Source organism: Falco punctatus (genome assembly GCF_963210335.1).
Source record: "Falco punctatus genome assembly, chromosome: 1".
NCBI classification, from domain to species: domain Eukaryota; kingdom Metazoa; phylum Chordata; class Aves; order Falconiformes; family Falconidae; genus Falco; species Falco punctatus.
This window is the reverse complement of record NC_137580.1, coordinates 110,336,205-110,354,248: the sequence shown is the minus strand read 5'-3', so window position 1 is coordinate 110,354,248 and position 18,044 is coordinate 110,336,205. Positions and strand designations below refer to the sequence as shown.

The following is an 18,044-nucleotide window of genomic DNA, read 5'->3' as shown; positions in this document are numbered from 1 at the left end:
GATTATTATGGTACCATGATTATAGTTCCTTCAAACCATTTTTCTTCCTGTGAGTTGTGCAGTTTCCATTAAGTTTTTTGCCTTACCTTTGTAACAAGTAGAACCTGAAAGCTTGATTTAGTGTAGTAGTGGTTGATAATGTTTTGGTCTGTGCAAAGTTAAATTACTGGTAGTTTAAATACTCTGAAGCTTTGCTGCTACCATTCGGGAAAAGTGTAATTACTGTTACAGGCGGTGGTTTACTATAGGAAGGAATAACCCATCTGGAAAGTGAGAGGAAATTAGGAAAAACTGCCCATGTGGGATAATTATATATAGTGCTTACAAGTAATTTTTATAAATAATATAAAGGGCATTGAGATCTGGGTGTATACATATACTCTGTCATCTTTTTGAGCATGCACTATAATGTGTGTAATGTTTTAGAGTTATTTTTGTTCTACTTTCATACAAAAAATGGGAAACATCCTATAATCAATATTGAAACCCAAAGCATAGGACTCCAGTCACTAGGAACAAAGATGTTCTTCTGTGTTTTACAGCTGATAATTTTGTTTTTAGGGCATACGTTGGAAACCAAACATAACATGTTTTAGAGAATAAACCTTTATTGATACGCATTTTTTGGGATATAGTATTAACATCTCTGTGAAAGCGTTACATTAAAATTCTCAGAATCAACATAGTAAAGTTTTTTCTGACTTTGCCACATAGTTTTCATTTGGGATGTGAACAGTATAGCTTTTGGAATGGTATAAAATTGAGAAAATTCTAACCAGTCTGAGGCACATTGGTGGATTTCACAACTCCCTTGATAATTATCCAGCAACAATATCGCATTGGTACCCGTGATTATTAATACACATCTATCGTGTAAAATATTTACATAATATGATGGATGGTTTTACTTTTTTATTTTACTTCTTTTTACAATAACAGTGCTTGTAGATGTTCAGTGAGAAGAGTAGTATGTGGTGCTATTCTTTTGTTCCATAGATTTCGTGTATGAGTAGCATTAGACAAGAATTTTGGAGACACTTCAATTTAAAATTCTCAATGCATATATTCTGAGATACACACTGGAAGACACTGTACCTCCTTTCTTGGTTAGAATAGTATTTCTACATTTGCAACCAGACTTTTTTTCTGCCCCCACTTCCTAGTTTAAAGCTAACTGTGAATCAAGGCCAATGGTCTTAAAGGTCACCTTCTGTACTGGAGCTATAAAAAGTTCTAATTTGTGTTGATGGACATGAGTGATTATCAGTGTCAAAATTTGTTTAGCTAGTACGCATTATAAATTGTTTAAATATCATCATTATGCCCTTGTTATATGTGGTATTTTAATGTCCATACTGAGATCATCTGCTTTTGTGCTTGAGACTCTGACCGATAGAGCTTCGCCACATATTTCCCAAAATATTGTTCTTTAACAGCCTGATGCATTATTTTTCTTTTCTTGCTTTGTGATCCATGAGCGTGTTTCTTGCAAGTACTTATTGCTGATATTATAATGACCATTTAGTTAATGGACAATGAACTGGTTCATTGGTGATGTGTACAAAAGTTTCACGTACTTGTAGGAATGGCTGTGTGTAAGCTGCTGGACACACAGAAGTGCCCTGTATGGGATCATTGATTCTGCACAAATTGACTGTACATGGTGTACACTGTAAGACCAATTTCTCCAAGAAGTGTAGGATCTGCAGTGTATGCTTTGTGTAATACGTGGCATGCCGATTCCCCTCGGGGAGCAGAAATTTGGAACCATATATATATTGGTGTTCCAAATATTGATGGGTATATCTGGTGTTAGAGTAATGTTTGAATTGTAATTTCAGCCAGTTTAGAATATCAGCCCTGGAGTGTATCCCATTTGGCAGGGCTGCAGAATGCCCAGTCTCCATTGTACTTTGTCTTTAGTGGTTGGAGAGCAGACCGGTTGCTTGGTATTTCTTATCTGTCTCCTAAGAGAAGATGATAGGAAGTCCTCTCTGTCATTAATACACAGAAGCATCTTAAGTGGGTTAAGTTATATGCTTAATGTATATTACAAAAAAAAAACAAAAACAAACTGGTGTTGTGATTTAATAAAGGCATTTTCTGATTGATTTACTGCAATCAAGCAGTGTCTCTAAGTCACTCACCTGTCTTTCTACTGGGTCAGATGTATTAGCTATACAGTTACTGTGAATTAATAAAACGAAAGAATATATGCTCTATTACTCATTAATTTTCAACCTTCCAGACAAATTCTGGCTTGGTTTGGGGTTGAGAAATTTCAGTCTGAAAGGCCATTCCTACCTTTTCCTGACCATTTCTGAAATACAGAGACTGGTTGGAAAGAGATCTGTGGGGGTTTTGCTCCTTTCATGGACATCAGGATCTTGTCCTTAGCCAAAGCAGAATTTATGCAAAGCATTTGCAAATGAGTTGGCCTCTCCAACCTGACAGTGTCACTGAAATCGTACCATTAATGAATGGGATAAAATAGAGACCTTCTATTTTGAATTTTATAAAAAGAAAATTGAAAATAGATTTTAATATAGAATGTTGTGTTTACATTGACAGTCTATCCCGATAGCTATGCTTATACTATTTGAAATTTTGTGCTTGATGGAGGAGAGAAGGATGAGGCTGTTACAAGTTCCTCCACAAGATAAGCTTTGCCTGTGCTGAGATGCTGCCCGCAGCAGGTTGTGCTGGTATTCAGTAGGTGAACATACGTGCTTTCTGGACAACGGACTGCCAGCATCCCTGGAGTGGTGTCCAAAGGCACCTGCTAGCCATCTTCCAGATTTTTTTGTTAGTGATCTTCTCTTTAGGGCTTGACTGCCATGCTGGTTCACTTGCTGATGGCTCCATGATGCTGAGAGAGATTTAGGTACTGAGCTTGGGTTTCTGAGCTTTCATTCCCCTTAATACACAATTTAAGGTAAGTAGTAGTGTTCTCCCTGATGTTCACAGCTAGTCTTCATAACATGGTTTTCCTTTTCTCTTTCTGCATGCTTCGAACAGTGAAACAGAGTGTTACCAAGTTTTAAAAGTGTTGTTATTGCAAAACTGTGTTGTGTTTGCTGACTTTGAGCAGCAAATATAGGAAGAAGTCTTATGTGCTGAATAAAACTTTGAGTCGGGACTGTGAAGATCACTGAGTTCCTAACAAAGCCACTTACTTTTTTGTGTGACTGAAACGATGAGGCAAGATGGAAAGTGGGCCTGTGCCTCGTAAGGGAATTGCAAGGACAACAGCCATGAAAGAATGGGAAGTGCTCAGATACTTCATTGGTTCGAGTGATGTGAGTCCCAAGGTCACAATGTTCAAAGTTACTTTCCTGCAAGAACAGAAGTCACTGTTTCAGTTACATTGGATTCATATCCTTTAGTCTTTAAGTGCCACTTATGCTTTAGAATTTTTTTTATTACTTAAGAAAATAAAAAATAGTATGTTTGATGCACTGTGTTACATCATGAAGGTTCATTGCAAGCACTGATTGTATTTAGCCATGCCCGAGAGAGAGCTGAAGCTCACAGAGAATCCAGGCTTGTACAATTCAGCTGTAAAGGGGAAAAATGTGCATGTCTATGTGGTACACGTTTTGCTTAAGGATACGTTTTCTTGTCCTACAGCTCTTACATTGTGAGTCAACACTTACTGCACTCGTATTTTTACCCAAGAGCATTTTGGAAGGCTTTTAATGAAGGTATAGCATGTTCTGAACTGAGGAAGCTCATTTACTTGCAGATGAAAGTTAGACTGTCACCTGATGATCCTTTCTCTTTGATCTGAAGTTGTAAACAGAAAAAAAAATATCCCTGAAAACAGTATTATCTCAACCTAGAACAAATAAACGTAATGATAGCATCAGTGGGCTGGTGGCCAGGGTCCTCTGTAATCTTCTACGCTGTCAGACTTCTGTTATTCTGACTCTCGAACTGGTGTTATAACTGACTTCAGTCAGCATAGGTAAACAGAGAGCATGATAAAAACATTCCAGCGTGGGTTGCCACAGAACATGTGTGATTTTACGCTTTTCTGGGGAATGCATGAATGTTTTTGTGATGTGGTTTCATAGAGACTGTTCAAGGTTGTGTCACATACCATGTCCAGGTAGTGAAACACTGGAATAGTTTACAAACATTTGATGTAAACCTCCATGGGTAGTAGAAGTCTCTTCCTATCTTTTGACAGACTGACACAGTAGCAATTATTTGAAATAGTCTTTGGAAGAGAGACTTCCTTATTGCCAGGAAAGGATCTGGGGACAGTCCTGAAATAACAAAGATTGATTTAACGAAGTTGATCAGTCTTTGATGAAAGCAGACAGTAAGACAGTAAGAAACTGCTACAGTTAGGAGCAGCTTAACTATCTTGAGGAGACGGAGCTCTAAGCAAAGTGGCGTTTGCAATTTCAGTTATTAATAGAGAGCAGCTACTCTGGCTGAAGGAGTCTCACTATGCCCAGATTCTGCCATTGTTTTAATATGAAACGACTCATGGAGACAGAGTTGGGTCTGTGCGGGTCTGATAAATCATATTGTGGTAGCCCATGATTTTATTATTTTTTCATTTGTGTTTGTCGCTACATAATTTCCTTGATTTTCTCAACCAAAAACAATTTTCAAATACAGACCAGTTTTCTAATTTATTTTGACCCTTACCTCCTCAGTACTGCTGCTTTTTCTCATTTTTTAATGATACTGGTTTTTTATTTCTGCCATCTCCCTACACAGCATAATGAAATACTTAAGTCATGTCCTTCAAATAATACTGTGTTTTCTCTTTGACGTTACATAGCATGCATGAAACTGGGTTAAGTTCCTATTGCAGTGACAGTAGTCATGCTTTATTGTTGTTGCACTTCACTGTTGAAGTTTTAATTTGATGCAGTGAAATGCACAAGGATATACATCTTGTACCTGGTGTAACTACCCACAACTGAACAAGGGCACTAGGGAATAAAAAAAAATACAGCACTAGGAAAGATCAAAATGTGTTTTAATATTTAGTTCCTGTAATTACTATGAAAATACGTGGTTCAGTGTTGAAAATATGTGGTTCAGTGTTGTGGGCTTTGTTTCCTCACTATTGCATTATGCCCATGCATCAGGAGTGGATTTGCCTGGGGGCATACTGAGCCCAGTAAAGCTCCTTCTCCTTTCTAAGAAAATAATTGATAGTATACATTGTGTAGCAAGTTAGTACAATATTAACTTTTAGAAATATAGAGGCTGGGTATGGGCTGTCAGTCATTCCTGAGAGCAGTGGTAAACAAGGTCACTGCCAGTCCCATGTGATTGCTTGTGTAATCAGCCATTCCTCTGACTCTTCCTTTTTCATCAACTGCTTTTAAAATAATTTTCCTATGTGCTGCCCTTCTGTTTTGTTTTCTTTCCTTTCAGTTATGACTTGAATTTTGTTATTTGTTTTGTGAATAAGATGTTCTAATTAATACAGTGTTTAAATTTAGAGAAGCTGTGGGAATAAGAAAAGAATGATAGCAAAATACTTATATAGATTTCCACGAGATAAAACAAGTGAATGTATGTCAGATTTGAAGCCTTTGGTTCAGATTATTTCCTCCAGATTTTCAGAATATCAGAAATAATTTTTTGATCTGTGCGATCTTTGAAAGCTGATCTTCAGTAGAGCTGTGGACACACGTATCCTTGTAGGACTCCATATATTAAATGACCGTACTGTCTCACTCATGTCAGACTCTTGACATGGCAGCTAAATTTTCATTCCGTTTTCTGAAGGACTTGCATCACAGTGTGCAAAACACAGGGAAACAGTGTAGTGGAAGTTAAAAAGAAGCATGGGAAAAGAGTGAATGAAGGACAACAGGACAAGGCAGTGTTAAGACTGGAAAGTTAACTTATGGAGAAGGGAATTCTTTGATGGAAAGGGCTGTGAGAAACAAATAATGGTGAGAGAAATGACAGCGCTGGAGGAAGCTACATGGTGGAGAACTGGCTGTATAATGCAAGTGTATTGGAAGATTTCTTTCCTAGTACCTGTTAAGAAAACCTTTCTCAGACTGTTCCTTTCCATTGAAATACTGGATGATTCCTTTCCAAGTTTAAAGGCTACCAGAATATATGAAACATTCTTTATTTGTCTCTGATAAGAAAATAATCATATTGTCCGTGATTCTGAAAATCATGTTGATAATTTTGTTAGGGTACTGATATCTATCTATCTACCTATTTATTTATTTATTTATTTCAAAGTTGTTATATTAATACAGAGGACAGTCAGTAGTAGACAGTAATATAAGAGGTGCAGCATGTCTGGGCAGCCAGAAGCCCATTTGGGTTTGACAGGTACTGATTAGGATTTGTGGAGCAAGCTAATAGTCTATAAAATATGGACAAAATTTCTGCAGACCTCTTGTACCACAGGAGGCACACAATACCTGGTTTAGACATGGGCAAATTGGAGGATGCGTGCTGTTATCCTTACAACATTCTGTGGTTGTCTTAAGTGCATTCCTTTGGGCCAGAAAAGGCTGTGGTGTTTCTAATGAGGACCTTGAAGCATCCAGGGATTTCACCAAGACTTTTGGATATGCAAGAAATTTAGGTTGAAGCTTACGGGACCAAACTGCTCACAAACTAGGAGGAAGAAAGGGTAGTAAAGCTAGGCACTGATGTTCCCACAGGTGCTCCCAAGTTAAAACAAAATCTCAGGTCTATAGTTCCCTTTCCTGGCCCAGACAGAAGAGGATAGATAAAATTTGGAAATACAGACATGAGTATTAAATCTCATGTTGGCCTTGAGCTATAGAATAAACTTTGCGTCGTGAGAGATGTAGTGTACTTTGTACTTGATTAACATATATTTGTAAACAGTATGGGATTTTGATTGATCTTTGGTATCTAAACATTACATCACAATTAACAACAAATCCAGAAATATATTATAAATACATGAAATAATAGTACATTAACCTAAAGGATAGCAATAAATTGCAACGCTTAGCATAAACTTGAAAACCACTAATGGGCCACTGTGCAGTTTGTTTATATTATAAGCAGTCAAGAACTCTGTGTAATATACAATAACAGCGTGGAGGAGAACAGCAAGTCTGATGTGATAATTTACTTTTTTTTTTTTTTCCCCATGGACACTCACAGCTGATTTTTTGAAGTAATTCCTGAGACTGCTGTAATGAGCATTCTCTTTTACAGGCTGGTCCACAGCTTTCTCCCAGGTGTACTGGAAAGTTACAGACATCTTTGCATTGCACAGATGGATTTGGCTCTTTTGATGAACGTATTTAATTCATGCCATTGTATGAAATTGGAAATATTCTCTGAATTACCTTCTTGAACTGTCTGTGGTACTGCTACTCATCGTTCATCTGTGAAAGACAAACGAGGCCATTTGTGAGACTGGTAGCAGATAGGTGGAAATACTGCATGTGTAATGGTAGCTTCCAAAATACCTTTTGTCACTGCTCAGCAGGGTTTCATAGCTGTATTCCTATAAATCTTAACTCATTTCACACTCATCTGTCAACACTTTTTTCCTTGTTACTACTGAGTGTTAAAAACCTTTTTGTTCTCTGCCTCTGTGGTTTCAGCCATATTTTAAGTTGTCACGACTTTGATGCCCACGCTCTTAACTGCAGCAAGTGTTTGTGATCGTTATTTTAAAGGGAATGTTTTGGATTACGTTGTTCCAAACTTTCTTCCTGAAGATCAGGACTACTTTTTAATGTTTACATTGAGAAAAAACATCCTGCAGTGATTGTTTCCCCATTTCTTGCTTTGTGTTGTCATATGCCAGGGCTGCTATGTGTGTTTTTAGAACAACGTGATCCTAAGGATGTGTACTGAAAACTGAGTATTCGTATAGAAACATACACATTTATGTTATGCAGTACTGTGAGATGCAGTTTTTCTGTATCATCTCACAGAAATGTCCTCTAAAAATGCTGTACCAAATAACATAAGATAAGAGAGGGGACGTGGTCGATGTGAGTGGAAGCAGTGGTTTAAAGCGTTTGGCTGTGAAATCAGTTGAAGTGCAGGAGTGAAGAGATTGAAGAGGCGCAGGCGGCCCGTGTCGCTCCTGTAATTGCAGCTCAGAGGTGTCAGTTCGCAGGGAGGCTGGCGAGGTCCCTTGCAGATGGCTGTGGGCTGAGGGCAGAACGCCCTGCGGCCGGGCGTGTGGCACTGTGGAGCAAGACAGAAGGCGGCTTGCGCTGGAGGGGTGGAGTGAGTGAGCAGAACAGGGAAGAGAAAGGAAGAGAAAAGCTGTTTTCTGGAGGCTGGACAGAGAGGTGCCGTTAGAGATCAGGAAGGGAATTTAAAGCTGGATCTAAAACAAGTACCAAGTATTTTTGCAAACAGTGATGCGTTCAGAGGGGTCACGACCAATGGCAAACATGGCCTTTCTTGACGTTATTGGAAAACAGGGCTTTTGATGGGATTGGAATTATATTCCAACAGCCTTAATGACTTTCTTATATTGGTGATCTTTATTGTAACTGAGAATGGCAATTTGTATACGGTTCTTACCAGTATACGGTTTCTGACCAGTAGAAATTGCCTCCTTACGTTTGGTTTCTGACCAGTAGAAATTGCCTCCTTAAGCAGCAAGCATTTAAATACTCTTGGTGCCATAGTTTTTCTCTGACTCCATGGATTTGGGGTTTCTTTTTTTGGCTCTTGTTAATCCCTGTGGGGTCTCTAATCCTTTTTGAGCAATCTATTAAGGTGAAACACTTTGTAGGCAAACTAGGAGCTCTAAGTGCTTTATGTCTTTATGTGTCTTTATGTCAGTAATACCAGAATCACTGAAAGTGCAAAACCTGTCAGATTTTGGGGAGATTGTTTAGCTGTATCATTAGCAGATCATTTGGGTATGTCACCATGGTTGAAAAGAGCAGGTGTGTAGCCCTGTTTTTTAGTTTATCTATGTAATGTTGATGAAGCATTTTTTGTCGTGACAGTCTGTCAGCCAAATATCTTGTCACAAGTCACAAGACTTAAATCCTTTTTTTATCTCAAAGGCTTCAGGGCTCAGTTGGAAACTTGCACTTTGATGAATACTTGCTGCTTTTGTCTGGAATAGCTGGAGTGCATTTCTGGAATATTTGTCAAGATTTTATCAGTGTTTACTCCAATTTGAGTACCTAGTGTATTGTAAAACTGGCTTCAGTGAAATCTTAAAGAATTTTATTTAGTTTATGCTGTTTAATAATATAATGAAAACTAATCCTTCGTCTGTATGTTTGTTTGCTGTGTTAAATCCCACTTGCGTACGTGGTTCTTTTTAGTCAGCTTTTACCTTTAAAAACATTTTTGGCAGAATTGTTTTAGGATTATTTTTTTCCTCTGATAAATCATGTTAACCTAGACTACTTGTTTTCTTGAGTTGTCTGCCAGTACGGTGTTGGAAACAAACTTTAATCTCTCTTTTAAAGCATTCCGTCAGGAACAAGAATTTGCTTTCCATCAAAGCATTGTTTAAGGCACACTTAAAAGAGAATTAAATCCTTCTGGACTTTGTATCTGAGATCTATGGAAGGAATAACTATAGCAGAAAATATTTAACTGTATTTTTGTATTTGCTTCACAACTGACCATTTTAAGGTAAAGTAAGACTTGTGTTTCTCAAGTGGTCGATAAGTACTTGTATGCGTAAGACTAAATCTAACTGGAGCCTTTCCTGGGGGACTCTTAATAGCTGATTAGTAAAGATTGTCTTGTGTGAAATGGAGTGGGTTTATACAGAGATATGGCCCAAACTGTTTGGTTTCTTCTTGACAAAATTTTAAATCCAAAGAGCATAGGTCCAGGGATGCCTGGATGAATGGTGGTCCCACTGAGGGACATGCTGATAGCAGCAGGATTAGAGACCATTGCAGACAGCTTTTGAAAATACTGGGCATTGATTTTTAGCTTGCTAAGTTATACAGGACACAGTATTTCTGTTGACTTAAAATACAGTTTTGAGTGCCGGTATTTGTCAAAATTGGGCCCAGTGGTGAGATCTCTCTTTTCTTCTCATTCCGACCTTTTCCCCTTTCTGGGTAATCTCTAAAAATTAAAGTAAACAAACAAATAAAAAAGCATGTAATTGAAATTATTTCCAAACTCTTTTTAGAACTAAATTCTATTTGAAAATTACACCAAGCTCTTGTGGCTTTCTGTAGTACTTTGGTTTGTTTTCATAAGTTCAGGCCTGTTGAAAAGAAAAATCTCAGAATATTTTGAAAAGTACAGGGAGTTTGGAACTGGGTATTATGCTGCAGCTTGTATATATTGAGTACTAAGTTCATTGGTATATATGCCAATATTCAAGTTAGGTGTGTATCAAGTTTTTATTCACATTTCCAATTAAGCTTTGTGTCTGTTTAAAACATGACAGTCTTATTTCCTTTTAGAGGTGTGTATGTTGGTGACTACATTCCCATTTCACTCCTCTGTTTTCCAGGTACAGGATATCTCCTTCAGCCATGACTGTCGCTGGGTTGTGGTCAGCACGCTTCGTGGCACTTCCCATGTTTTTCCTATCAATCCTTATGGTGGCCAACCTTGTGTCCGAACACACATGTCACCCCGGGTGGTAAATCGCATGAGCCGATTCCAAAAGAGCGCAGGGTTGGAAGAGATCGAGCAAGAGCTGACATCTAAGCAAGGAGGACGCTGTAGCCCTGTTCCAGGCCTGTCAAGCAGCCCGTCTGGCTCACCGCTCCATGGTAAAGGAGCTCACCGCTCCTTTTTTACTTCTTTTTCTTCCCCTTACATTGTTCAGAAACCCTTCCTCTTGAGTTGTTAATGCCCATATCCTCTAAGATGTTTCAGTACTTGCTCGCTGTGTAGCTGCCTGACTCAAAAAGATTTTTTTCCTACATACCTTTGGAGATGCTGGCCTAAAGATCCCCATAGTCTTCCAGCTTCACAACAGAAATACTGATTTTACTGGAGATCACAAGAACTGATTTGATTCATTCTGTTTGCCCATGTAGTTTGTGCTGCTAACAAATGAGTTTCACAAAATAAGGTGCTGCAGGTATTGTGCAAAAATATGTAATGTATGCAGATATTATAGGAATGAGCCAAGGTACAAATACTTCAGAAAGATAGTTCTAGTTTTGCAGCTTGCTTAAGTAAACTATGCTATCACAGATGTGTTAATAATTTCCACACTAAACTGAAAGTTTTGGGGTCTTCAGGTTTTGTTTCCGGCTAGCACGTGGTCAGTAATCTGGTCTATATTCAAATGCAGTTACCTAAAATTCTCACTGCTTGTCAACCTCGATCATGAAGCACATCTGGATATCCACAGTAAATACTGTTTGAGGAGAAATGTGGAAGCTAGGCAATGTGAAGTTAAAGGCGTAGACTTTTGACCACGTTTGTGTGTGTGAGCAATGTGACAAATAATGAACAAAGGGAAAAAAAATTGTAAGAACTGATCTGCACGTCCTACTGCCGTGGTGGATGTGCTTTGGAGAAGCTAAAAGGACATGAAGAGGGGCTTCTAAAAAAAGGTTCAAAAATCATCATTGTCCCAGCTTCTTCAGTTTCGTCTTTGCCTTTCTTTTTGCCCTTCTCTTTCATGATGTCTGTACTAGAAGCTGCTTTGTTTGGACTGAGGATTTGCTGCATCCTTACCCCTCCTTTCTATGGGGAGTCAGTCACAGCTTCCATTGAAGTGAAGGTTTAAATAGCAGTTGGGTACGGACAGCCACCCTTTCCAGTCTGAGAGTATTAAAAATGGCAAGGAACAGTTCCTGTGCCCTAATTATGAGTTGGATTAGAAGCACTTGTGAAAGCCCAACTATGTGCTGTCATAGTCTTTGCTGCTATAGAGAGAACCTTTGTGGGATTTCTGAATCAAAGGAACATTTTAATGACTTGATGATTATTAAGGGAACCAGACTTGTCTCAGAAGAAGCCTGTGTATTTTCTCCTTTCTTTGGACTTTCCTAAACAAAGTTTTCTGCATAGCTGTTCTGGAGCCATGCTCTTCTGCCTGGAGCCACTGGAAGGCACCCAAAATGCGGTCTGTAGTTTCCTCCTCCTTGGAGACATTTGTGTATCTACCATTTTACTTTCTAACTCATCGTTGTACAGCAGCTCAGCATGTCAGGCTTGAGACGGGCTGGGGAGTGCTGTAAAGGTTTGCTGTGGCACATCCGATCCCTTTTAACTGTTGACATCATGTAGAGGAGAGGAAGGAACTATCAATTTGTGTAGCTTTCATCCAACCAATTCTGTTTTCTGTCAAGGGAAATGGCAGTAAGTTGTTGCCTTTACAGTACTCTTAGGTATGTTTGAAGTTTTGAATAGATTTGACACACTTTTTTTAGGAAGAAACAGCAGTTTCATTTTCTCTAGGATCCTCAGGGGTGGACAGATTTTCTAGATAGGAGAAAGACATGCATGGATGAGTTACTGAGAGAAAGGCAGTAACATTTATGGGAGCATCTCAAGAGTTTTAAGGCTTCAGTTTTCAAGTGTCTGTCTTGATATATAATCAGATTTTTTTCAAGATCTTTGTGCAGTTATCATTGCCTGAAAATTAGCTCTGTTTAAACAGTTAGCACCGTTTGAAGGCTGCACATGAACGCCAAGAATCAAGGCAGAGAATAAAACCTTAGTTTCTGGAGAACTTCATGCAGATTAGGCTCATCACGTTCTCACAGTGTAGAAGGGCTTGAAGCTGGGCACGCAGTAAAGCTGTGTGTTAGCAACTTGCAAACCTTCATAAGAAAATTTTCCATGAGGAATTTGTGGGGATTGTATGGAGGAGTTAGGAGAGTTGTCTTTAAAAAAAAAATAAATTTGGTTTTAAATAATCAATTTGGTAAAATGTTGTAATGTTTTCAGTAATATTATTGTTGCTTTTTCATTTCAGTAATCTTTCAGCTTACCTGGCTGAAGGCAGGCAGGATATCGAACCATATTATATGCCTTTTATAAAAAGCCATTTATGATCAACTTGGAAAAAAAACCCTGAAATTTACAGTGACTTTCAGTGGAGGGATTTTGTGTGCATGTGTAGCAGCTGGATTAGCCAGAGACCAGTGATTATTTTAATTTGTGAGCTAAGATGTGTTTACTCAGATTGTAACAGCTCTTTATCATATCATATTATAATGTTAATTTTTTGTTGTTTGGAGGAGTTACGGTGGTCTGGTGACAGGAGAGTAGACTAGTATTCAGAATGGAAAAGAGCAGTTCTGGGTTTAATTCTTTGCTTTACTTTTAACTCGTCTGTGACCCCTAGTAAATTTTATTCAGCTGATTTTGTCTATCAGCTTTCTACTATGTAACAAGAATAACAATCTGTGTTCCCGGTGTGTGGAATTACTTTAATTTTGTAGTTTTCTTCAAGAAGAATAACTTACTTTCCTTAATCATCCCTCCAAATGCAGCTGATTATAATGGAAATAAAGCCAAAGAGGATGTCCTGGAGAACACCAGTATTACACTGGGACAAATTGTTGATTAGGTAACATTGGGAGAAGATGGTGATAAACTGGTTTTATCGCTGGAGAATTTCTTTTCTATGGAGTCATGTCATTATGATTTTCCTGTTACGTCCTTTGTAATCTAGAAAAGTTTCAAGAAACCTTGAGTTAGAAAAACTGCTGTTAATCCTTCTGCTAATATTTTTCGCATTACAACAGCGTTGCTACAAGCTTAGGCCGGAAGACCGGACTTCTGTGAGTGAAGTGCTTGCTTATTATCTTCTTTCTTGGTTAGCAATTGCAACCTCTTGATGCTAACTTGTGATTAGCTGTTGTTCTTGTAAATATTTTCAGAGTTCAAGCTCTGTAATATTTTTCTCGCTTGTTTTTTAACTCCTAGTTTCAAAATGAAACTGTTTGCTATGTATATAGTAGCCAGGCAATCTATTTACATTTTGTTCAGAGTACCCTAGGAACTGTTTACCCGCACAATGTAAGCCTTTACTGGGGGTGGGGATGGGGATGATTTCATTTCCAAATGAATCATAGTTTGGCTTTGTTCTGTTTAGCAGAATGAAGTAAACTGTTAAAAAGAGGATGATAAAAAGATATTTCCTTTGCACCTTTTATAGCTAACACAGATTTTGTTTAGGCTATTCTGTCTGGTAATCCAGCGAAGTTATATTTTTGTCATTCTGTTGGATTGCCAGAGTGTGTGTCAGTAATATTGGAGTTAGGTTGGGATCCTTTTATGGGCTTTTACTATTATAAGACTATTACGACATCAGTTGGTTGTGGGGCTGAACATTAGGGTAGAATGTGGCCTTATGTGACCTTCTTACTTGTATAAAATGGGGCTTATGGTACTTACCTGTCTCACAGGTACACTGTGTAGATTCATGGATGAGTAGTTACAACAGAACTATGTCCTGGATTCTGCAAACGTATCCGATGTTATCTTCAGGACACCTATATGTGAATAGCAAGGAGCATTTAGCTATAAAAATGTAATGCTTTACTTGGAAAATTGAAAGCTATATCTAACACTTACTATTTTTACTCTGCAAATTAAAATTCACGCTATGTTATTAGCATTGCTTCTTGCACCACCAGTAAGTTAAAGTCTCTCTAGCTCTATGCGGAGGATTTTTCTGTTGTTGACTGCAGGAATTTCTACTATCGGAACAAACAGTAATACAGTAAGTTAAGCGCACATTGGGCCTATAGCTACACATCCACACCTACTGAAAACATTCAATAATTACATGATACTCTCTGAATTTGTCCGGTCATTTTGTTAGGGATTGAAGTATTTATTTGGATGGTGGAGTTTTGCCAAAAGACCATTCATAATACGCAGTGGTTCTGATTCAGATTTAATACCTACGCTGAAATGCAGTACATAAATCTAGAATTATGAAAAAACATGTCGTTCTGTATATATTCTGTTGAGACTTTTATTTAGCTCTTTATAAATATTTAGTGTAGCACATTTCATTGCAAAATCTTTTTTGATTTTAAAAACCAGGAAGGTTTTCCTCTCACTTTTTCTTCATTTGTCACAATTGCAACACGATTAAAATCCAAGCATCAAGCTAGAAGTTTGATAAACATGCAGTGTGGGATGCTTTAAATATTTTCATGTTACTTTTCACTATTTCCCAGAGTGAAACTCCTTTTACTAGAAGAATTCTTATGGGAAAGCAGAGTTGAAAGGACTGACATCATCAGCCCTTCCTGAAAAACAGATTGGTTTCCTTTAAGTAACACTCACTTAAGAAACCACCTATTTAGAGAGAGGCAGACAAAAATAGTTTCAAAGAAAATTAACTGTATAATAACTTAAAGCACTGGAGGGCAGTTCCTTTCCAGAGTGTAACTCGAGGGCTGCCGCTGTAAACATGAGTTGAAAACAGTTGTTTGAAAATTCTCTATTAAGCTTTAATTTTTCTCTTTCTAACTCTAGTTTCACCGGACAGAAAATAGTTTCTAGAAATGTATAGATACAGCTGCAGGATAGGCACCATTTTTTTTAATGTGCTTTTAATATTCCTATTTGTTTAGTCACTCTGCGCTTCCACAGCATCACACAAGGCTATGTTTTTATTTAAACGTCCTTTCAAATAATTTCTTTCCCAGCTTCGCCTAGAAGTCTAAATTTGTCTGTAAATGCTTATTTCCCCCCCTCCCCGCTCCGCCCCGCCCCCTACCCCCCCGCAGGCCGGGGCCGGCCGGCAGGGGGCGGTCTCCCCCCGCCGTGCCGCCGCCCGGCCTCGCCGCCCCTCCCGCCAGCCCTAATTCCATCCGGGAGACTTTGTGTCGCGACTCAAGCTCGCAACAGGCTGCCTGTGGGGAGCCACCGGCCCTGGGAGCCTGGAGGAGCCGTGTCGCTTGGGGCTAGCGCTGGGTCTGTCAGCGCCGGGCTGGGCGCGACGGTCTGCAGGGCCTTCGCCAGCCGAAGCGATCCTGTGGTTATATCCCCAGCGCTTCTTGTGTATCGGTGACCCCGCAGAGCCTCCTCAGGGTGCTCCTGGTGGCTTGGTGACGGGGGGGAGACACCTCCCAAAGCGTGGGGATGGTAGTGGGCCACCTGCCTTCCTCACGCAGGGACTGTTGGCTCTCAGGCCCCTCACAGCCCCTCTGGCAGGGGCTGCCCGGTCCCTCACAGCCCCCCAGGCAGGGACTGCCCACCCGGCCCCTCACAGCCCCTCACAGGCCCCCAGGCAGTGGGCCGCCCAGACCAAGCCGCCACTCCCTGAGTTCGTGCCCGCATTTGAAGTATCTCTTCATGTTTTTAAGGCTGTTGGGAAATTCTTATTTTTTTTTACCTGGTGGTAATTCTGCTAACGACTATTGGAGACCATTACTTCCTCATGGAAAGGTCGCAGGGCTGTGCGAGGGCTCATGGCAGTGGAAGGGCTGCACAAGGCCCCCGAGCCAGCGGTTACAGCAGCCCCCGATGACACAAGGGAGAGCAGGTACGAGCAGCTGACCCTGAGCACCAGCTTGGGTACTGGTCAGGAGCTTACTGGTTGTAAATGAGCTGTGGTTTTAAGCTGCCTCCCCACCCCCCAACCCCTTTCTATTTTTTTTTTTGTAATGGATGGGAGAATCAGTGGAGTGAAAGAAGTGGGTGGTATATCTAGGATAGTTTCTGAAGTGGAAGAAAAAGATCCATTCCCTTCAGATAAGTAGGGAAGTAGACTGATAAATTCTGTCACAAGGGAAGTTTGTGTCTGTACATAAAGTGTTTTAGAAGTGGGCTTTTGTAAACAGTGTAGATCTGAGACTGGGGCAAATGTACGTCTGCCTTTAGGTTTGAAAAAGGAGTTGTGAGTATTCCAGATAAATTGAAAATTGAAGGAGACTGACATCAGAAGGGAATTACAGTTCTTGAGATATGAATTGTAAAAATATAGAGCTGAGTGATTTAGCCCAGTGAATACAGCAGCCAAAGCAAACCGTTCCAGAAAGACTGTGGGTAGGCAGGTGGAGGGGAAGTAATAGGTAGTGCACAGGAGACCGCAATGTCAACGATGGATCGTGAGGTGAAAGGAAGGTGGAAGGCAGAGAGGAGTTGGATTACCACTGATGTGAGCGTCCCACTGAAGTTTTCCTGTCAAGATGGATGATTGCAGTCTTGGTAACATCAAACCGAAGATAATTTCTATAGGGTCAAGTGTTGATGTGTCAGAGGCATGCACTGAGGGAGTCCAAGGAGAAATAGTAACTGGATTTTTAAGTGTTTCTCTGAAAATGGCTTAATAAAATGACATTTTGGGATTCTATTGTTATTTCAACTGTTCCCTCAATTACTTCCTCTTAATATACAGGAATATACAGAAAGATGTTTTTCCATCTGCGAATCTCACCATTTAACCATGTATATAAAGGACAGGCTAGTGTATTTCCTTCTCATACATCACGAGTAATAAAGTCATACTGCAGACTACACATGCCTTTTGATAGGGTTTTGTAGTTACCAACTGGAAACTGATAAATAGCGACATTAGTGATGTACAAGAAGGAGGGTGCTCAACTGCTTTATGGCTTCTCAAGGTGCTTTATGGCTCTGTGCAGAGGACTGGATACCCTTGTACAGAGCTTGTTTATACCTTGTATACCCTTGCATAGAACAGTGTTTTAAGGGGAAATGAGTGTGATCAGTATAAAAGCTGTCACTGAGAGCGAGCTTTGAAATAACAAGCCGGCTGAAAAGAGTCAGTCGCTGAAGGAGTGATGCGAGGAAGGTTTTCTGAAGGTGTTCCTGTCCAAAGCACAAAAGGGGAAAGGCCGGGATTAGGTCAGGAAAAGAGGTCTAGTAAAGGGGAGATGGCGTGGTCCAGAAATTTGTTGGTTGGTCCAGGAATGTAAGTGGGTTGAGGGAGCTGCGATCGGTGAAATGACAAAAAGTAGCTTTGCTCACCTGATACAAGCCTGTAATATGTTTGATCAGGAGGTGAGAAAGTAGAATCTAGAGTTTTTCAAGAGACTGTATCAGCTGAAGGAGGAGGTTTAAGTATTGAGGGTGTTGTGTGACAATTAAGGTTTGGCATGAAGGAAGGTGAAAGCATGTGAAGCTCTGTGTTAGTAACCAGTGAGGGAAAG

The 18,044-nt window shown here is 39.6% G+C and overlaps 1 protein-coding gene across 14 annotated transcripts in view; it reads left to right on the top strand.

Moving 5' to 3' along the window:
- The window catches only part of BCAS3 (BCAS3 microtubule associated cell migration factor), a 369,789-nt gene that overhangs the window by 110,481 nt on the left and 241,264 nt on the right, over window positions 1-18,044 (top strand). For all 14 annotated transcript variants that reach the window (XM_080382869.1, XM_080382866.1, XM_080382870.1 and 11 more), the window contains exon 15: window positions 10,451-10,715. In XM_080382869.1, the coding sequence (XP_080238995.1) occupies window positions 10,451-10,715 (265 nt within the window). The remainder of the gene's footprint in view (window positions 1-10,450; window positions 10,716-18,044) is intronic.